Below are 22,595 nucleotides of genomic sequence, written 5' to 3'. Positions count from 1 at the left end.
CTCTCCGCGCTGATCACAGTTCTCTGCTGATAACTTACGTGAATGACATCTCCTGCACCATCCATGACACCGGACAATCTCATGCCGGTCTCCTCCAGATTTTATTCTACATGCCTGTGTAGAGACACTGCCGTATGCGCAAGCACACTTCACTCTCCCCTATTGCAGGCAATGCTGAAAACATAGCTGCACATGCAGGAACCTGCGAACTCTCTGTGCAGGTAGGTGGATGATGCAGGAGATGTCATCCACGTCGCCGGGCAAAATCTCGTGCCTGCGCAGAGACCTCGCAGGTTCGCGCATGGGCACCTATGTGTTTAGCTCCGCCCGCAGCAGGGCAGAGCAAAGTGCACCTGCGCGAGCAAGCAATGTTTGTGCACAGGCGCCAGATTTTGTCCAGCGCCATGGATGTCGCAGGAGGTGTTATCCACGTCAGTCATCAGCAGAGGACGGCGATCAGCACAGAGAGGAGGGACAGGTGCCACAACCAAGGACGCCCATCTGACCGGACCCAAGGATTACCATACAACGTGGGAGATTTTCAAAAGGTATTTGTGGGGTACACAGGGGCCGTCAGAGGATAACATGCACCTTTATAGAATGCAGCACAGGAGATGATTAGGGTGCGAGTTTTAGTTTATAACTCAAAAAACAGGTGATAAGTTCCCTTTAAACAGATCTTGACTGATGACGGCTTGTGCAGCTTTATAAGACAACCTCTATTTATTATAGGTGACAGCACGCTCTGCCTATTGTTTCTAATCCCCCCTCCCCCCATAGCCTTATAGATTGTAAACCTACACTCCTCCTGTAACTGTTAATATGTGCCACTTTGTAATGTCTATTACCTGTACATGTCCCCACTCATTTGTAAGGTGCTGCGGAATATGTTGGCGCTATATAAATTTATTATCTGTTCATGCCGCCTGTGGTTTGGGTAGCATGAATCACCCGACAGGTTCCCTTTATGCACCTGGACTCGACACTGCAGGCGACGCATATATATAAAACAATATTTTGCCCACTAAGTTGCTCTAAAGCTCGTCCTCTGACCAGGAGAGCCACGTTACCTGTGTTCCACAAACGCGTCCACCAACTCCTGACGTAGGCAGCATAACTTGTGTCTATGTTCTTTGGGCAAACCCATCTTCTTACATTCTTCTGGCATGTCCTCACCTTCTATAGGAAGGAAATTAAGGTCTGGCGGGAAAGTGCGTAGTAAATCCAAAATGTAATGGCGCCCATCATTGCCAATGATGCCCTTGCATTCTACCGAGGAGCACAAATCAACCTCCTCCTCTTTATCATTAAGGACTTTGTGTTTTAGGATCTTAAGTGGCCGGCTCGTTTTCTCTAATAACTCCAGGTACTTTGGGTGGGACACAACAGTTTTGCCAAAGTCAATGGACCCGTAAATGACACTCTGCTCTTGTTCCCGCTCTAAAATTCCAGGAATAATCGATTGTGCCGTAACCCTGTAACCTCGATAGTCCACTACCACTGTCCCTAATGTATATAGTCCCTCTACATCCACTGCATTGTATGTCCTTACTCCATTCAGATCATTTGTAGGAGATACATAGGCAGCACTGTCCCCACCAAAATCTTTATAGTGATCTTTGACATCGAATCCCAAGCTGAAGAAGATATTGTTCCAGATAAACATTTGCATTTTTGTCTCCTCACTGGGGTTAATGGCCATAACGTTCCCATCGATGACGGCCATGGCACCTCTGGTAGCAGCTGCTGTAAAGTCACTGTGGACCTGAAAGAGAAGCTCAGTGAGGACCAGGTACAACCATGCGCAGGTGTAAAAATTAATTAATTATACAGGATTTCGGGACAAACCCCTAAAGTTCTTGCTCACCATTATCTCCCCTAAGTCCCTCGTATACAAGCAGACATCCTTCTATCCCACATCATCAACTGCTGAGGAGAGTCTGGTGACCACCAGACACATTAGCCTGTTGGACTATCTCATCAGGTTTTGCTACCCCATCTGAGAGCAGCATGTGTCTCCTACTGGGCTACTTGCAGTAGTTTTGATAAGTTCCATTTTATCTACTCATTCTCTCAATGACCTCTATATAACACTACCTGTATGAATGATTGATAGCCTTCTGCCTACACTGTGCAGAGCTCAGTAATATCGAGGTCTACACTGCTGCAGGTGATCATCTCCAAGAGATAAAATAATGTAATACAGCCAACAGCCCAGTAAGTGATGCATCACTGGAATCAGGGACTCTGCCCCTAAGCTACACTGCTTGAAGATGCGGTATCTAAAGCCTTGTGACAGTCTCGAATGCACTACCCAATGCTAAAGATCCAGAAGTGAAGCAAAATATTCCATCAAAAAAGAAGGGAATTTTGTTTACTTACCGTAAATTCCTTTTCTTCTAGCTCCTATTGGGAGACCCAGACAATTGGGTGTATAGCTTCTGCCTCTGGAGGCCACACAAAGTAATTACACTTTAAAAAGTGTAACCCCTCCCCTCTGCTATACACCCTCCCGTGCATCACGGGCCCCTCAGTTTTGGTGCCAAAGCAGGAAGGAGGAAACTTATAAATTGGTCTAAGGTAAACTCAATCCGAAGGATGTTCGGAGTACTGAACCATTAACCAAAAGAACAATTGAACATGAACAACATGTGTACACAAAAGAACAACAGCCCGAAGGGAACAGGGGCGGGTGCTGGGTCTCCCAATAGGAGCTAGAAGAAAAGGAATTTACGGTAAGTAAACAAAATTCCCTTCTTCTTTGTCGCTCCATTGGGAGACCCAGACAATTGGGATGTCCAAAAGCAATCCCTGGGTGGGTAACAGAATACCTCGATAAAAAGAGCCGGAAACCGGCCCCCTCTTACAGGTGGGCAATTGCCGCCTGAAGGACTCGCCTACCTAGGCTAGCCTCTGCCGAAGCATAGGCATGCACCTGATAGTGTTTTGTGAAGGTGTGCAGACTCGACCAGGTAGCCGCCTGACACACCTGCTGAGCCGTAGCCTGGTGCCGCAAAGCCCAGGACGCGCCTACGGCCCTGGTAGAATGGGCTTTAAGCCCTGAAGGAATCTGAAGCCCCGATGAACGGTAGGCTTCAAGAATCGGTTCCTTGATCCACCTAGCCAAGGTTGACTTGGAAGCCTGAGACCCCTTACGCTGGCCAGCGACAAGGACAAAGAGCGCATCCGAACGGCGCAGGGGCGCCGTGCGAGAAATGTAGATTCTGAGTGCTCTCACGAGGTCTAACAAGTGCAAATCCTTTTCACATTGGTGAACTGGATGAGGGCAAAAAGAAGGCAAGGAGATATCCTGATTGAGATGAAACCACGTTGGGGAGAAATTCCGGGACCGGACGCAGGACCACCTTATCCTGGTGAAAGACCAGGAAGGGGACTTTGCATGACAGCGCTGCTAGCTCAGACACTCTCCTAAGTGAAGTGACTGCCACTAGGAAGGCCACTTTCTGTGAAAGGCGAGATAGAGAGATCTCCCGCATCGGCTCGAAAGGTGGCTTCTGGAGAGCCGTCAGCACCTTGTTAAGATCCCAGGGTTCTAGCGGACGCTTGTAAGGTGGGACTATGTGGCAAACTCCCTGCAGGAACGTGCGGCCCTGCGAGAGTGTGGCTAGACGCTTTTGAAAAAACACTGAAAGCGCCGACACTTGTCCCTTGAGAGAGGCAAGAGACAAACCCTTGTCCAATCCTGATTGAAGAAAGGAAAGAAAAGTGGGCAATGCAAACGGCCAGGGAGCAAAACCCCTATCCGAGCACCAGGCTAAGAAGATCTTCCAAGTCCTGTGGTAGATCTTGGCGGACGTTGATTTCCTGGCCTGTCTCATGGTGGCAATGACATCTTGAGATAACCCTGATGACGCTAGGAGCCAAGACTCAATGGCCACACAGTCAGGTTGAGGGCCGCAGAATTCAGATGGAAAAATGGCCCTTGAGACAGCAAGTCTGGTCGGTCTGGGAGTGCCCACGGTTGCCCCACCGTGAGGTGCCACAGATCCGGGTACCACGACCTCCTCGGCCAGTCTGGAGCGACGAGGATGGCGCGCCTGCAGTCGGACCTGATCTTGCGTAACACTCTAGGTAGTAGTGCCAGAGGGGGAAATACATAGGGTAGTCGAAACTGCGACCAGTCCTGAACTAACGCATCTGCCGCCAGCGCCCTGTGATCCTGAGACCGTGCCATGAATGCCGGGACTTTGTTGTTGTGCCGAGACGCCATTAGATCGACGTCCGGCGTTCCCCAGCGGCAACAGATCTCTTGAAACACGTCCGGGTGAAGAGACCATTCCCCTGCGTCCATGCCCTGGCGACTGAGAAAGTCTGCTTCCCAGTTTTCTACGCCCGGGATGTGAACTGCGGAGATGGTGGAGGCTGTGGCTTCCGCCCACAGCAGAATCCGCCGAACTTCTTGGAATGCTTGACGACTGCGTGTGCCGCCCTGGTGGTTGATGTATGCGACCGCCGTGGCGTTGTCTGATTGTATTCGGATCTGTCTGCCCTCCAGCCACCGCTGGAACGCCTGTAGGGCTAGATACACTGCCCTTATCTCCAGAACATTGATCTGTAGGGAGGACTCCGTCGGAGTCCAGGTTCCCTGAGCCCTGTGGTGGAGGAAGCCCGCTCCCCACCCTGACAGGCTCGCGTCTGTCGTGACCACAGCCCAGGATGGGGGCAGGAAGGATTTTCCCTTCGACAAAGAAGTGGGGAGAAGCCACCACTGAAGGGAGGTTTTGGCTGCTCTTGACAGGGAAACGTTCCTGTCTAGGGACGTCGACCTCTTGTCCCATTTGCGGAGAATGTCCCACTGAAGTGGACGCAGATGAAACTGCGCAAAAGGAACTGCTTCCATTGCTGCCACCATCTTCCCTAGGAAGTGCATAAGGCGTCTCAAAGAGTGTGACTGACCCCGAAGAAGAGATTGGACCCCTGTCTGTAGTGAACGCTGTTTGTCCAGCGGAAGCTTCACTATCGCTGACAGAGTATGAAACTCCATCCCGAGGTAAGTCAGGGATTGGGTCGGTGTCAATTTTGACTTTGGGAAATTGATGATCCACCCGAACCTCTGGAGAGTCTCCAGGGCAATGGTCAGGCTGTGCTGGCAAGCCACCCAGGAGGGTGCCTTGACTAGGAGATCGTCTAAGTAAGGGATCACCGAGTGGCCCTGAGAGTGTAGGACCGCCACCACTGTTGCCATGATCTTGGTGAAGACCCGTGGGGCTGTCGCCAAGCCGAAAGGCAGTGCCACGAACTGAAGGTGTTCGTCCCCAATGGCGAAACGCAAGAAGCGTTGATGTTCGGGTGCGATCGGCACATGGAGATAAGCATCCTTGATGTCTATTGATGCTAGGAAGTCTCCTTGTGACATTGAGGCGATGACCGAGTGGAGAGATTCCATCCGAAACCTTCTGGTGCTGACATGCTTGTTGAGCAGTTTGAGGTCTAGAACGGGACGGAAAGATCCGTCCTTTTTTGGCACCACGAACAAGTTGGAGTAGAAGCCGTGACCATGTTCCTGAGGGGGAACGGGAATCACCACTCCTTCTGCCTTCAGAGCATTCACCACCTGAAAAAGTGCAGCGGCTCGCTCTGGGGGCGGAGATGTTGTGAAGAAACGAGTTGGAGGACGAGAGCTGAACTCTATCCTGTAACCGTGAGACAGAATGTCTCTCACCCATCGGTCTTGGACATGTGGCCACCAGGCGTCGCAAAAGCGGGAGAGCCTGCCACCGACCGAGGATGTGGTTTGGGGAGGCCGAGAGTCATGAAGAGGCCGCCTTGGTGGCGGTGCCTCCGGCGGTCTTTTTAGGCCGTGACTTAGACCGCCATGCAGAAGGGTTCCTCTGGCCCTTCTCCGACCTGTTTGACGTGGAGGAATGTGACTTGGCTGAAGGCCGAAAGGACTGAAACCTCGATTGAAACTTTCGCTGTTGAGGTTTGTTTTGTTTAGACTGGGGTAAGGACGAGTCCTTTCCCTTGGATTGTTTAATAATTTCGTCCAATTGCTCGCCAAACAAACGGTCGCCAGAAAATGGCAAACCGGTTAAGAATTTCTTGGAGGCAGAGTCTGCCTTCCATTCACGTAGCCACATGGCTCTGCAGACTGCCACCGAATTGGCGGATGCTACCGCTGAACGGCTCACAGAGTCCAGGACGGCGTTCATGGCGTAGGACGAAAAAGCCGACGCCTGAGAAGTCAGAGACACAACCTGCGGAGTAGCGGTGCGTGTGACCGCAGTAATCTCAGACAGACAAGCTGAGATAGCTTGGAGCGCCCACACTGCCGCGAATGCCGGAGCAAAAGATGCTCCTATGGCTTCATAGATGGATTTCATCATGAGCTCTATCTGCCTGTCAGTGGCATCCTTGAGCGATGAGCCATCTGCCACTGAAACCACAGATCTGGCCGCCAGCCTAGAGACTGGAGGATCCACTTTTGGACACTGAGCCCAACCCTTCACTACTTCCGGGGGGAAGGGATAACGTGTGTCATTAAGGCGCTTAGTAAAACGCTTGTCCGGGTATGCTCTGTGCTTCTGGACAGCATCCCTGAAATTAGAGTGATCTAAAAAGGCACTCCGTGTACGTTTGGGAAACCGAAACTGGTGTTTCTCCTGCTGTGAAGCCGCCTCCTCTACAGTTGGAGTTGGAGGAGAAATTTCTAGCACCTGGTTGATGGACGCTATAAGGTCATTTACTATGGCGTCCCCTTCAGGTGTATCTAGATTGAGAGCACCGTCAGGGTCTGAGCCCTGAGCTGGGCCTTCCTCTTCATCCTCTAGAGAGTCCTCATGCTGAGACCCTGAGCAGCGTGATGAAGTGGAGGAAGGTCCCCAGCGAGCCCGCTTCACCGGTCTGGGACTGCGGTCCGAGTCGGAGTCCTCACCGTGGGACCTATGTGTCACCTCAGGAGCAGATTGCTGCGCCAACTGATGGGGACTTGGGGACGAAGAACGCACAGTGCCCTGCATCTGTGTTGTTGGTCTGGACTGCAAGGCTTCTAGTATCTTAGCAGACCATTTGTCCATAGACTGAGCCATGGACTGTGAAAGCGACTCAGACAGTTTGTCAGCCAAAACTGCAAACTCTGTCCCTGTCACCTGGACAGTGGGAACCGGTGTCTCTACCTGAGCCGGGGGTCCCACCAGTGCCTGAGGCTCCGGCTGAGTGAGTGTCACAGGGGCCGAGCATTGCACACAATGAGGGTAGGTGGAACCTGCAGGTAGCATAGCCGCACATGAGGTACAGGTTACAAAATAAGCCTGTGCCTTGGTACCCTTGCTCTTTGCGGAAGACATGTTGTTGTCCTCCAAGAGATAAGTAAGGGATCACCGTGATCACTGAGGGATATATATAGCCTCAAGTTAACAGTACAGCCGAACCAGCAAATGTATACACAAAAGATAGATATATATATATATATATATACAGTTCGGCACTCTGGGGGGGTCCAGCACCGGCAGACCGGTGTGGCTTACTAACCGCTCTGTGTGGCCACCAGATTCCCTGCCCCGGGTCTCCCTCAGCTGCAGCCAGAAGTTCTCCACCGCAGAATGTGCTGAAAAAATGGCTGACAGCGTTCTCAGAGGAGGAGGGAGGTGTGGGCGTAGTCACAAAAGTGCGGGAATCTGGTGCCCCAGCGTGAGTAGTGAGGGGGGCGGAGGACAGCTCAGTGTACTCCAGCCCTCACTGTCGGCGTCATACCGACCGTCCCGCCCTTTTCCCTGACTGGCAGGCCTGGGGGCGGGAGAATACTATACTAGGCCGCAAAAGCCGGGGACTAAAGTTAAAACCGCGGCCGGCCGGCAGTGCACGGTCGGCGCAGTAGTCCCGGACCCATACCCACGCCGCAGTCGCTGCAGCGTCTGGGCCCAAGGTGCTTTATGCGCCGTCCCAACGGGGACACAGAGTACCTGTGGATGCAGGGCCATGTCCCTGACGATACTCCGTCTCCTGTCCGGCAGATTCCCCCAGGGGCTGCGGAGGGAGACCGGTCCCAGTGTCTGGATGACCGGATAGGATCCCACTTCCCAAGAGCCCCTAAGGGATGGGGAAGGAAAGCGGCATGTGGCTCCAGCCTGTGTACCCGCAATGGGTACCTCAACCTTAACAACACCGCCGACCTGAGTGGGGTGAGAAGGGAGCATGCCGGGGGCCCCATAGGGGCCCTCTTTTCTTCCATCCGATAAAGTCAGCAGCTGCTGCTGACTAAAACGTGGAGCTTGCGTGAATGTGTGCCTCCTTCAACACAAAGCAAAAAACTGAGGGGCCCGTGATGCACGGGAGGGTATATAGCAGAGGGGAGGGGTTACACTTTTTAAAGTGTAATTACTTTGTGTGGCCTCCAGAGGCAGAAGCTATACACCCAATTGTCTGGGTCTCCCAATGGAGCGACAAAGAAATTACCTATTGTTAAAAACCAACTTCCTTTCGGAGATTTTATTTTCAATTTTCTATAGTATAGTACTATCTGTATGAAATAAACCAGAAATTTTTCAGTTTTCATACCAACCACAGGGCCTTATATTAGGCTTTCACTTCCTGTGATGACTGCTGACGGGATTACACAGGAACCTCTTTATTCAAAAGATGACACAGAATCCACCAATCACAGTAGGTGATGTCACAGATCACCTCCTCCTCCCTTCACGAGAACCTTTGCCCAGATTAGAGCATGCTCAGATAACACTTCTATACCTGTAGGGTTTAAAGTTTATTGCTGCTGATGTCCGTGTCAAGAACAGGAAGGAGCAAGATTAAAGAACACCTTGTAGTCAGTGAAAATCTGAAGGTTTTTTTTTAGTAATAAAAATAGTGAAATAGAAAAAAAAAAAAAAAAAGTAAAAACAAAAAAAGTAAAATGAAAAAGTAAAAATCAACCCCCCTCCCCCCAAAAAATATGGAAATAAACAATGGGTCATTTCCTGGCGACATGCCCTTTAACAATATTCTAGAGACTTTGCAATATCTAGTCTTGAGGTGTTCCGAATGTTGCACGGATAGCGCAGCGCACCACTGGCCAAGATCTCTCACCTTGAAAATAGCCCTCTCTCTTAACAGTCTTTCTGGAAGGTTTTTCCGGGACAGCTCTCTGGTGGTCTGCAGTTCTTCATTCCAGTCTCTGGTCTGAAATAGAAAATATGGTGTCACCTCCATGAGAACTGTAATGAGTGAATAACGTAGGACTGGTCTTCTACCATGGCCAGGAGGCACGTACTACTACATGGACGGCTGTAGACAACACCCCTTTATTACCTGACCAGGAATGTGCTCCTCATAACCGAGACGGGAGGTGTAAGCATCTTCTGCCCTAACACAGTCCATGGCGTGTTCCACCTGGGGTGCGGTCCAGCTGTACAGCTGGAATGGGGTGGCAATCCGCTCAAAAGGATGTCTCTGAACCCTGGAAATAAATTAGGTCAAAATTATTTTTCCTTCCATTGTCTCTGTACAGAGGACTTTGGTAAGTACAAGCTTCACAGGTCCTTCACCTCTCTGGAATGTGTAAAATCCGAAAGGTGCTATTAAGACATCAGAAATCAGTGACAAGATTTCACGTTTCGGCGAGTATCGTGCATAGGCCTGGTAACAACATCAGCCATACACTATACCAGCTGGGCATCAGACGGTTATACCACCCAGAATGCAGGGGTTTCTGCCCACACCACATGCCTCATCAGGCAGCATAATAAACCCCGAACAGCCCAGTTAAAAGTCACAATACAAAATGTATACTTTTCTAAGTACAGTGGTACCTCGCTTAACGAGTAACCCACTTAACGAGAATTTCGCTTAACAAGCAAAGCTTTCTGTAAATTTGTAACCCGCTTTACGAGAAAGCTTTGCTGTACGAGCAAAATTCTCACCGCACACACTTCCGGTTCCGTACATCCACCGCGCTCTGACCCACTCTTGCAGTCCACACAAACACACACATGTACGCACAAACACACACAAACACACACGCACGCACACACAGTATGATGCTCACCTTACCTTAGGTTCCACCGCCGGTCTCATGGTTCTTGTAGTTCCTGGGTACATCGCGACGTCCTCGCAGTGAACTACAAGTACCATGAGGCCGGCGGTGGAACGGAAGGTAAGGTGAGCATATAATATATGTACCTTCCGTTTCATCATCGGCCTCCTGGGTCCTGTAGTTCGCCGCTCCGCTCCACTCCAGGCTGTGCATCGGCATCCATAGCGACGATGCCGGAACTTCCTGTCACCGCTACTCAAAGGCAGCGCGCTGGCCAGAGGCAAGCGGCTCTACCTTTGACGTCAGCGCGCTGGGAGCGGAAGTTCCTCCCTCGTCGTTATGGTAACCCGATACACAGCCCGTACCGGAGAACAGCAAGTCCCAGGAGACCAGCGATGGAACGGAAGGTATGGTGAGCATATAATATGTGCGTGTGCATGCGTGCTTGTGTGTGCTTGTACGTGTTTGTGCGTGTGTGGAATGACACAATAGGGGACCAGGATGGGACATTTAACAAGTTGTGGAACGAATTGTCTGCATTGCAATGATTTCCTATGGGAAATCTTGCTTTGCTGAACGACTAACTTGGTTAACAAGCACACTCCCAGAACGGATTGTTCTCATTAGCCAAGGTTCCACTGTAAGTCTATTTTCCTTGATGAGGCCGGTGTACTTACCTTAAAAAAAATCCATGTCAGAATGGCTGTATAATCCTAGTATTAAAATGAGCATTTTACAAGACCAGCTACAGCTAAAAGAAACAAATGCTCAGCCTCATACCAGAATATCTAGAATAGAGTGGATCAGACGACTATAAGTGTTTGCATTGTATGATGGCTACACCAATGTGAATACTGGCTAAATGGATACTAATAGCAAGATATACTGTCTGAGAATGTGGCCTCTCTTGGTTTTTAAATATTTAAAGGGGTGGTTCACCCATTTTTTTTTCCCCAATGATTGTCACTTACCATTGTATGCATCTTTTCCATTGGCTTCTATTTCCAGTTCTGGCACTGAGCGGCGCTATCCTGCACGCTCAGTGCCTGTCACATGACCCCCTGGAGCTGTGGCCGCCGGCATCCTCTGACGTCCCGGCATTTCCGGGCTCTCAAACTAGACAGGTACGTCAGAGGATGCCGGCGCCACTCACACTGATTGACTGGGCTGTGACTACCGCACGTCACAGCCCAGCATCGAGGGGAGGAGCCGGAGGACGCCAGTGTGGAGCGGTGAAGGCAGAGCGCGCTCTTACCCTCCGTCAGCTGTGGGAGGTACGGGCTCCAGTGTGGAGTACAGGGGGGGTTTCCTCCACTGAAATCCCCCCTGTCACGCAAGTATGTGATCACACTGTCCACCCGCCCGCTGTGCTCAGCTGTCAGGAGAGCGGGCGCTGTCGGCAGTGTGATCATATACTCCCCCCAGCAGCACAGGTGACCGGACGCTGCATGGGACCAATCTGCTCCACTCTGTCACCTGCACAACAAGTCCCAGAGTGGAGACAGTTAGTGACATGTAGCATCCGGTCACCTGCACAACAAGTTCCACAGTGGAGACAGTGACATGCTCTGCTCTGACACATAGTGTGCTGCATGTCACTATCTGTCTCCACTCTGGGACTTGTTGTGCAGGTGACCGGATGCTACATGTCACTAACTGTCTCCACTATGGGACTTGTTGTGCAGGTGAGAGTGTATACAGTTGGTACTATGCAGCAGAAATCACAGAGTGGGGCAGTTAGTGACATGTATCATCCGGTCACCTGCACAACAAGTCCCAGAGTGGAGACAGTGACATGCTCTGCTCTGACACATAGTGTGCTGCATGTCACTATCTTTCTCCACTCTGGGACTTGTTGTGCAGGTGACCAGATGCTACATGTCACTAACTGTCTCCACTATGGGACTTGTTGTGCAGGTGAGAGTGTATACAGATGTTACTATGCAGCAGAAATCACAGAGTGGAGCAAGTTAGTGACATGTATCATCCGGTCACCTGCACAACAAGTCCCAGAGTGGATACAGTGACATGCAGCACACTATGTGTCAGAGCAGAGCATGTCACCAACTTGCTCTGCTCTGTCATCTGCGGTGCTGCATGTCACGTTTTTGCCACGATTTGGTGCGTTTTTTGCTGCGTTTTTGCTCACTGCATTTTTAATCAGTGCAAAATGCCATTAAAGATTGTTGATGGAAAAAACAAAAAAAAAGGTCTGATGTCATTTCCTTATTCAAAATGTTCATTGTATGCAGGAGAGCAGACAGCAGCTGCAGAACTACAAGGCTCAGCATCCTCCATTCACTAGTGTATGCAGGAGAGCAGACAGCAGCTGCAGAACTACAAGGCTCAGCATCCTCCATTCACTAGTGTATGCAGGAGAGCAGACAGCAGCTGCAGAACTACAAGGCTCAGCATCCTCCATCCAGGACTGTATGCAGTTTTTTACCCAAAAAGAAAAAAAAAATGACATGGGCTTCGCCATATTTTTGTATGCTAGCCGGGTACAGCAGGCAGGTATGGGCTGCCCCCAACCCCCAGCTGCCTATTTGTACCCGGCTGGGAACCAAAAATATAGAGAAGCCCTTTTTTTTTTTTTTTAATTATTTCATGAATTTCATGAAATAATTTAAAAAAAAAAAAAAATGACGTGAGCTTCGCCTAATTTTGGTGTCCAGCCGGGTACAACTAGGCAGCTGGGGATTGGAATCCACAGTGAAGGGTGCCCAAGCTTTCTGGGCACCCCCGCTGTGAATTGCAGTCCGCAGCCACCCCAGAAAATGGCGCTTTCATAGAAGCGCCATCTTCTGGCGCTGTATCCAACTCTTCCAGCTGCTCTGATGCCGGGTGGCTAGCTGGGTAATAATGGAGTTAGGGCTAGCTGTATATTATCAGCTAGCCCTAAGCCCGAAATTCATGGTGTCACGCCAATATTAGACATAGCCACCATGAATTTCTAGTAATGATAAAAAAAAAAAAAAACCACAACACACAGAAAAATATTTTTATTAGAAATAAAACATAACACAATTAGTGACTCCATCTTTATTGAAATAAACCCCCCTCCGCAGTAATCCTGGGTTAGGGTCCCGCGCCGTCCAATCAGGATCCAATATCATCTGATCGGTTTGCTGGAAGGCAAAGCGATCAGATGATGTGTCAGGTTAAAGGATGTGAATCACATGACACAGCAGCTGATTGTATAATCGGCTTTTATACAATCAGCTGATGCATCAGTAGAAAAAAAATAAATAAATAAATACATACTCACTTATGTGCTGATTACCGGCAGCTCCTGCAGCGGAGTCTGATCCTGTCCCATCGCTGCAGGAGCTGCCGGTAATCAGCTGATGAAGTCCCCTGACGGCAGGATCAGCTGATAGCCGGCCGAGCGCGAAAAACCGGCGACACCGCGAGAATCGATCAGCTGATGCGTCAGGTGACTGCATCAGGTGATCCACCGCCAGGTCCTGCAAGCTTCGTACATGCCCCGGGGAGACTGCACACAGCCGAAGCGGCGGTACCGAGACAGGGGCTGGAAGCAGGCATGGCACCGGGACCCTGCAGACAGGGGAGTATGACATACACACACACATACACACTCACACACACTGTATATACGCACACACACTGTATATACACACACTGTATATACGCGCACACATACACATACACTGTATATACGCGCACACACACTTTCTTCCCCTGGCTGTGTAGAGCTGCTGCTGTGTAGAGCTGCTGCTGTCTCTGTGTGATTGCTCTCAGTGCATCCACTGGGAAGAGGCAGGGAGGAGGGTTTGGTCGGAGAGCAGAGTGGGTGTATTAGACACAATGGGTGTGTTAGATAAGCTAGACACCGCCCTAGAGCCACAAAGAATTCTGGGACTTGTAGGAACTGAACACAGGAAGTCAGAGGAGAGATTAACCCCATCAAAGCTGGAGCCAGCAATGAGCATGTGCTGCTAGTGCACAATAAAAGGTAATTTTGCTGAAAAAACAATAGATGTGTTGAGGGGCACATATTAGCAAGATTTATCAGAAAAAAAAAAAAATCAGTTTTGGTAACTGGACAACTTCTTTAAGGGTATCTCGGTATCACTAATATGTATACATGGAGAGCCTTCATGGAAGGCAAATGAATTAGCGTAACTTTTTGGGCCCCTTTGTACGTGTATATTTACAATGTGGTCCTCGATAACTGAATCTTTATTTTTTATATATAGCGCTAACATATTCCGCAGCGCTTTACATACATCAGTAACACTGTCCCCATTGGGGCTCACAATCTAAAGTCCCTATCTGTATGTCTTTGGAGTGATCCTAAGGGGTACTTCACACACAGCGAGATCGCTACTGAGATCGCTGCTGAGTCACGGTTTTTGTGACGCAGCAGTGACGTCATTAGCGATCTTGCTATGTGTGACACTGAGCAGCGATCTGGCCCCTGCTGTGAGATCGCTGCTCGTTACACACAGTGCTGGTTTGTTTTTTTATTGTTGTTCTCCCGCTGATAAGCACACATCGCTGTGTGTGACAGCGAGAGAGCAACAATCCTGAATGTGCAGGGAGCAGGAGCCGGCGTCTGACAGCCTGCGGTAAGCTGTAACCAAGGTAAGCATCGGGTAACCAAGGTGGTTACCCGATATTTACCTTCGTTACCAGCCTCCGCCGCTCTCACGCTGCCAGTGCCGGCTCCTGCTCCCTGCACACGCTAAGCTAAGCGGTGTGCGCTGGTAACTAAGGTAAACATCGGGTAACCATACCCGATGTTTACCTTAGTTACCAGTGTCCGCAGCTTCCAGACACCGGCTCCTGGCTGGGGCTGGTCACTGGTGAGATCTGCCTATTTGACAGCTCACCAGCGACCATGTAGCGACGCAGCAGCGATCCTGACCAGGTCAGATCGCTGGTGGGATCGCTGCTGCGTCGCTAAAGTGTGACGGTACCCTAATTCTCTCCACTATCTTTATCTTCCGCCTTCCCTTATCTTTCCCCTACTTACTTTCCTCCATCATAACATTATTGAATGTGCCTACTGGGGATAAAGAGGGAAAAGAAATCTGGCGGACTTAATTTATGGTAACCCCTTCTGTTGGGGGAGACCGCTTATTTCTGTGCGTATCTGGGCCATAGTGGGGAGAATATTTGTTTTGTAAAAGTACTGCTCAATAACAAACATACAAGTCTCCATGGAGTCGCTTAGGCCTTTTGTATCTAAAGTATATAACAAAAGTGAGTACACCCCTCACATTTTTAAAAGAAGGGAATTTTGTTTACTTACCGTAAATTCCTTTTCTTCTAGTTCTAATTGGGAGACCCAGACAATTGACAATTGGGTGTATAGCTACTGCCTCCGGAGGCCACACAAAGTATTACACTTAAAAGTGTAAGTCCCCTCCCCTACTGCCTATACACCCCCCGTGGGATCACGGGCTCCTCAGTTTTAGTGCAAAAGCAAGAAGGAGGAAAGCCAATAAACTGGTTTAAGCAAATTCAATCCGAAGGAATATCGGAGAACTGAAACCATTCAACATGACAGGGGCGGGTGCTGGGTCTCCCAATTAGAGCTAGAAGAAAAGGAATTTACGGTAAGTAAACAAAATTCCCTTCTTCTTTGTCGCTCTATTGGGAGACCCAGACAATTGGGATGTCCAAAAGCAATCCCTGGGTGGGTAAAATAATACCTCGTGATAGGGCCATAAAAACGGCCCTTTTCTACAGGTGAGCAATCGCCGCCTGAAGGACTTGTCTACCTAGGCTGGCGTCCGCCGAAGCATAGGTATGCACCTGATAATGCTTGGTAAAAGTGTGCAGACTCGACCAGGTAGCCGCCTGGCACACTTGCTGAGCCGTAGCCTGGTGCCGTAATGCCCAGGACGCACCCACGGCTCTGGTAGAATGGGCCTTCAGCCCTGATGGAACCGGAAGCCCCGCAGAACGGTAGCCTTCAAGAATTGGTTCCTTGATCCACCGAGCCAGGGTGGATTTGGAAGCCTGCAACCCTTTACGCTGGCCGGCAACAAGGACAAAGAGTGCATCCGAGCGGCGCAGAGGTGCCGTGCGGGAAATGTAGATTCTGAGTGCTCTCACCAGATCCAACAAATGCAAATCCTTTTCACATTGAAGAACTGGACGAGGACACAAAGAAGGTAAGGAGATATCCTGATTGAGATGAAAGGGGGATACCACCTTAGGGAGAAACTCCGGAATCGGGCGAGAACCACCTTGTCCTGGTGAAACACCAGGAAGGGAGATTTGCATGACAGCGCTTCTAGCTCGGACACTCTCCGAAGAGACGTGACCGCTACTAGAAAGGCCACTTTCTGTGAAAGGCGAGACAGGGAAACATCCCTCAAAGGCTCGAAAGGCGGCTTCTGGAGAGCAATTAGAACCCTGTTCAGATCCCAGGGCTCTAACGGCCGCTTGTAAGGAGGGACGATATGACAAACCCCTTGCAGGAACGTGCGTACCTGAGGAAGTCGTGCTAGGCGCTTCTGAAAAAATACAGATAGCGCAGAGACTTGTCCCTTAAGGGAGCCGAGCGACAGACCTTTTTCCAACCCGGATTGCAGGAAGGAAAGAAAGGTAGGCAAAGCAAATGGCCAGGGAGAAACTTCCTGAGCAGAGCACCAAGTTAAGAATATCTTCCACGTCCTGTGGTAGATCTTGGCAGAGGATAGTTTCCTAGCCTGTCTCATGGTGGCAATGACCTCTTGAGATAGTCCTGAAGACGCTAGGATCCAGGACTCAATGGCCACACAGTCAGGCTCAGGGCCGCAGAATTATGATGGAAAAACGGCCCTTGAGACAGCAAGTCTGGCCGGTCTGGTATTGCCCACGGTTGTCCTACCGTGAGATGCCACAGATCCGGGTACCACGACCTCCTTGGCCAGTCTGGAGCGACGAGGAGGGCGCGGCGGCAGTCGGACCTGATCTTGCGTAACACTCTGGGCAACAGCGCCAGAGGTGGGAACACATAAGGCAGCCGGAACTGCGACCAATCTTGAACTAAGGCGTCCGCCGCCAGAGCTCGGTGATCGTGAGACCGTGCCATAAAAGCTGGGACCTTGTTGTTGTGCCGAGACGCCATTAGGTCGACGTCCGGCCTCCCCCAGCGGCGACAGATCTCCTGAAACACGTCCGGGTGAAGAGACCATTCCCCTGCGTCCATACCCTGGCGACTGAGGAAGTCTGCTTCCCAGTTTTCTACGCCCGGGATGTGAACTGCGGATATGGTGGATGCCATGTCTTCCACCCACGTCAGAATCCGCCGGACTTCCTGGAAGGCTTGCCGACTGCGTGTCCCTCCTTGGTGGTTGATGTATGCCACCGCTGTGGAGTTGTCCGACTGAATTCGGATCTGCTTGCCTTCTAGCCACTGCTGGAAGGCTTGTAGGGCAAGATACACTGCTCTGATTTACAGAACATTGATCTGAAGTGTGGACTCTTGTTGAGTCCACGTACCTTGAGCCCTGTGGTGGAGAAAAACTGCTCCCCACCCTGATAGACTCGCGTCCGTTGTGACCACCGCCCAGGATGGGGGTAGGAAAGACTTTCCTATTGACAATGAGGTGGGAAGAAGCCACCACTGAAGAGAATCCTTGGCCGCCTGAGAAAGGGAGACGTTCCTGTCCAGGGACTTCGACTTCCCGTCCCATTGGCGGAGAATGTCCCATTGTAATGGACGCAGATGAAACTGCGCGAAAGGGACTGCCTCCATTGCTGCTACCATCTTCCCCAGGAAGTGCATGAGGCGTCTCAAGGGATGCGACTGGCCCTGAAGGAGAGATTGCACCCCTGTCTGTAGTGAACGCTGTTTGTCCAGCGGAAGCATCACTATCGCTGATAGAGTATGAAACTCCATGCCAAGGTATGTTATCGATTGGGTTGGGGTCAGATTTGACTTTGAAAAGTTGATGATCCACCCGAAACTCTGGAGAGTCTCCAGCGCAACGTTCAGGCTGTGTTGGCATGCCTCTTGAGAGGGTGCCTTGACAAGTAGATCGTCCAAGTAAGGGATCACAGAGTGACCCTGAGAGTGCAGGACTGCTACTACTGCTGCCATGACCTTGGTGAAGACCCTTGGGGCTGTCGCCAGACCGAAAGGCAGGGCTACGAACTGAAGGTGTTCGTCTCCTAAAACGAAGCGTAGAAAACGCTGGTGTTCTGGAGCAATCGGCACGTGGAGATAAGCATCTTTGATGTCTATTGATGCTAGGAAATCTCCTTGAGACATTGAGGCGATGACGGAGCGGAGGGATTCCATCCGGAACCGCCTGGTTTTCACATGCTTGTTGAGCAGTTTTAGGTCCAGAACAGGACGGAAAGACCCGTCTTTTTTTTTTTTTGGCACCACAAACAAATTGGAGTAAAAACAGTGACCTTGCTCCTGAAGAGGAACAGGGATCACCACTCCTTCTGCCTTTAAAGAGCACACCGCCTGCAGAAGAGCATTGGCTCGGCCGGGAGGCGGAGAAGTTCTGAAGAATCGAGTTAGAGGACGAGAACTGAACTCTATCCTGTACCCGTGAGACAGAATGTCTCTCGCCCAACGGTCCTTGACATGTGGCAGCCAAATGTCGCCAAAGCGGGAGAGCCTGCCACCGACCGAGGATGCGGAGAGAGGAGGCCGAAAGTCATGAGGAAGCCGCTTTGGTAGCGGTTCCTCCGGCTGCTTTCTTTGGGCGTGACTGGGCCCGCCAAGAATCTGAGCTCCTCTGATCCTTTTGAGTCCTTTTGGACGAGGAGAATTGGGACCTGCCCGAGCCTCGAAAGGACCGAAACCTCGACTGTCCCTTCCTCTGTTGGGGTTTATTTGGTCTGGGCTGAGGTAAGGATGAATCCTTACCCTTGGACTGTTTAATGATTTCATCCAATCTCTCACCAAACAGTCTGTCACCAGAAAATGGCAAACTGGTTAAGCACTTCTTGGAAGCAGAATCTGCCTTCCATTCCCTTAACCACAATGCTCTGCCTAAAACTACGGAGTTGGCGGACGCCACTGCCGTACAGCTTGTAGAGTCCAGGACAGCATTAATAGCGTAAGACGCAAATGCAGACATTTGAGAGGTTAAGGACGCTACTTGCGGAACAGATGTACGTGTGACAGTGTCAATCTGCGCCAAACCAGCTGAAATAGCTTGGAGTGCCCATACGGCTGCGAATGCTGGAGCAAACGACGCGCCGATAGCTTCATAGATGGATTTCAACCAGAGCTCCTTCTGTCTGTCAGTGGCATCTTTAAGTGAAGCCCCATCTTCCACTGCAACTATGGATCTAGCCGCAAGCCTGGAGATTGGGGGATCCACCTTTGGACACTGGGTCCAGCCTTTGACCACGTCAGGGGGAAAGGGATAACGTGTATCCTTAAGACGTTTGGAGAAACGCTTATCTGGATAAGCGTGGTGTTTCTGGACTGACTCTCTAAAGTCAGAGTGGTCCAGAAAAGTACTCAATTTACGCTTAGGATACCTGAAATGGAATTTCTCCTGCTGTGAAGCTGACTCCTCCACTGGAGGAGCTGTGGGAGAAATATCCAACATTTTATTGATGGACGCTATGAGATCATTCACCATTGCGTCCCCATCAGGTGTATCCAGATTGAGAGCGGTCTCAGGATCAGAATCCTGATCAGCAACCTCTGTCTCATCAAACAGAGAGCCTTCCTGCTGGGACCCTGACCAGTGTGATGAAGTCGAGGGTCGCTCATAGCGAGCTCGCTTAGGCTGTCTGGGACTGTCGTCCGTGTCAGAGCCATCACCCCGGGATGCATGGGACCCCCCCGGAGCACGGATGTGTTCCAAAAGAGGGGAACAGGGAGCATTGAATCAACAGTGCCCATGGTCTGAGTTACCGGTCTGGACTGCAAAGTCTCAAGGATTTTAGACATAGTCACCGACAGTTTATCAGCAAAAACTGCAAACTCCTTCCCTGCCACCTGGACAGTGTTCACAGGTGGTTCTCCTTGGGCCACCTCTAGCAGAGGCCCCGGCTGAGCAAGTGCTACAGGGGCCGAACATTGCACACAATGGGGGTCAGTGGCACCTGCCGGTAGAACAGCCTTACATGCGGTACAAGTAGCATAGAAAGCCTGTGTCTTGGCCCCTTTGCTTTTTGCGGACGACATGCTGTTGTCTAGCAATCTAGGAGGGTATATAGCCAAGAATAGCGACCGTACAATGCAATGTATAGCATACAAGCATAAAGTACAAATGAACACTGCGGCACTAGTGGGGTGAGCCCTCGAGGGCTGCTTACCGCCCGCTGAAAAGCGGGTGTGTGACCGCCAGAATCCCGTGCCTGGGTCTCCCAGAGCTCGTGTCCCTTCTCCACTCAGACTGCAAACAGGAATGGCTGCCGGCGTCCTGTGAAGAGGGGCGGGCCGTGGGCGTGCCCCAGACAAAGTGCGGGAAACTAGCGTCCCACTGTGCCTAGTGAGGGGGGTTGGAGTATGCTAAGCAGACTCCAGCCCTCGGCGCTGACGTTCTGACCAGCGTCCCGCCCTTCCCCTGACTGGCAGGCCTGGGGGCGGGAACGAAACGGAATTAGGCCGCAAAAGCCGGGGACTCGATTTATAGGCGCGGCCGTCGTATAAGCACGGCCAGCGCGGAAGTCGCCGGCGCACCACAAGTCCCAGCCGCACCGCAGTGTAAAAAACCGCCAGCAGCGGCCGGCGCGGCAGTTCCGAATACAGAAACTCACTCAGCAAAGCTGCAGTGAGTAAAGCACCAGCGCGCCGCGCTGCTGTCCCCGGCGCACTAACACACCCAGCAATGCTGGTGTGTGTGCGCGATCTGTACGGGGACCCAGAGTACCTTAATGTAGCAGGGCCCTGTCCCTGACGATACTCATCTCCACGTCCAGCAGATTCCCAGGGGCTGTGGACGGAGCACGGTCTCCTGTGCTTGGAGACCGATAGGATCCCACTTCACCCAGAGCCCTAAGGGGATGGGGAAGGAAAGCAGCATGTCGGCTCCAGCCTCCGTACCCGCAATGGGTACCTCAACCTTAACAAACACCGCCAACAAAAGTGGGGTGAGAAGGGAGCATGCTGGGGGCCCTAGTATGGGCCCTCTTTTCTTCCATCCGACAAAGTCAGCAGCTGCTGCTGACTAAACAGTGGAGCTATGCGTGGATGTTAGCCTCCTTCGCACAAAGCATGAAAACTGAGGAGCCCGTGATCCCACGGGGGGTGTATAGGCAGTAGGGGAGGGGCCTTACACTTTTAAGTGTAATACTTTGTGTGGCCTCCGGAGGCAGTAGCTATACACCCAATTGTCAATTGTCTGGGTCTCCCAATAGAGCGACAAAGAAATTATATTTTTACATGAGACAACACTGAAGATATGACACTTTGAGACATTATAAAGTAGTCAGTGTGCAGCTTGTATAACAGTGTAAATTTGGTGCCCTCTAAATAACTTCACACCATTAAATGTCTAAACCGCTGGCAACAAAAGTGAGTACACCCCTAAGTGAACATGGGCAAATTCTGCCCAAACTGTCAATATGTTGTGTGGCCACCATTATTTTCAACCACTGCCTTAACTCTCTTGGGCATGGAGACCGCTAGAGCTTCACAGGAGCTGCTGGATCCTCTTCTATCCTCCATGATGACATCACGGAGCTGGTGGATGTTAGAGACCTTGCGCTTCTCCACCACCCGTTTAAGGAGGCCCGACAGATGCTAGGGTTTAGGTCTGGAGACTTGCTTAGCTTCCCCAGTCTAGCACCTTTACCCTCAGTTTCTTTAGCAATGCAGTGATCATCTTGGAGGTGTGTTTGTGGATCGTTATGTTGGAAAACTGCCCTGTGGCCCAGTTTCTGAAGGGAGAGGACCATGGTCTGCTTCAGGATCTCACAGTACATGTTGGCATTTATGGTTCCTTCAACGAACTGTAGCTCCACACAGCCAGCAGCACTCACACAGCCCCAAACCATGACACTCCCACCACCATGCTTGACTGTAGACAAAACACACTTCGTCACCTAGTTGCTGCCAACCACACTTGACACCATCTAAACTAAATAAATTTATTGTGATTTCATCAGACCACAGCACATGGTTCCAGTAATCCATGTCCTTAGTCTGCTTGTCTTCAGCAAACTATTTGTAGGCATTCTTGTGCACCATCTTTAGAAGAGGCTTCCTACTGGAAGGATGGCCATGCAGATCAATGTGATCCTGTGTGCGGCGTATGGTCTGAACACTGACAGGCTGACCCCCACCCCTGCGATCTCTGCAGCAATGCTGGTAGCACTTCTACATCTACTTTGAAAAGACAACCTCTGGATATAACGCTGAGCATGTGCACTTAACATCTTTGGTTTGACCATGAGGTGAGGCTTGTTCAGAGTGGATCCTCTCTTGTTAAACCGCTGTATGGTCTTGGCCACTGTGCTGCAGCTGTTTCAGGGTGATGGCAATCTCCTTATAGCCTAGGCCATCTTTATGTGAGCAAACAATTTATTTATTTATTTTTTTAAAAAGATCCTCAGAATTCTTTGCCATGAAGAGTAACACCACCAAATTTAACACACCCGCTCCTCATTCACACCTGAGACCTTGTAACATTAATGAGTTACAGGATACCGGGGAAGGAAAATAGCT

The 22,595-nt window shown here is 50.7% G+C and overlaps 1 protein-coding gene across 4 annotated transcripts in view; it reads right to left on the bottom strand.

The window, feature by feature from the left end:
* CLUH (CLUH binding protein of NUMT mRNA) overlaps positions 1-22,595 on the bottom strand; it is a 133,682-nt gene that overhangs the window by 48,063 nt on the left and 63,024 nt on the right. For all 4 annotated transcript variants that reach the window (XM_075335293.1, XM_075335295.1, XM_075335292.1 and 1 more), the window contains 3 exons: positions 9,265-9,412; positions 9,043-9,135; positions 1,071-1,765 (listed from right to left, as the gene is read on the bottom strand). In XM_075335293.1, coding sequence (XP_075191408.1) covers positions 1,071-1,765; positions 9,043-9,135; positions 9,265-9,412 — 936 coding nt within the window. The remainder of the gene's footprint in view (positions 1-1,070; positions 1,766-9,042; positions 9,136-9,264; positions 9,413-22,595) is intronic.

Source organism: Anomaloglossus baeobatrachus, chromosome 2 (assembly GCF_048569485.1).
Source record: "Anomaloglossus baeobatrachus isolate aAnoBae1 chromosome 2, aAnoBae1.hap1, whole genome shotgun sequence".
NCBI lineage: Eukaryota > Metazoa > Chordata > Amphibia > Anura > Aromobatidae > Anomaloglossus > Anomaloglossus baeobatrachus.
The sequence above is the reverse complement of the archived record's forward strand: the minus strand, read 5'-3'. Positions and strand labels throughout refer to the sequence as shown.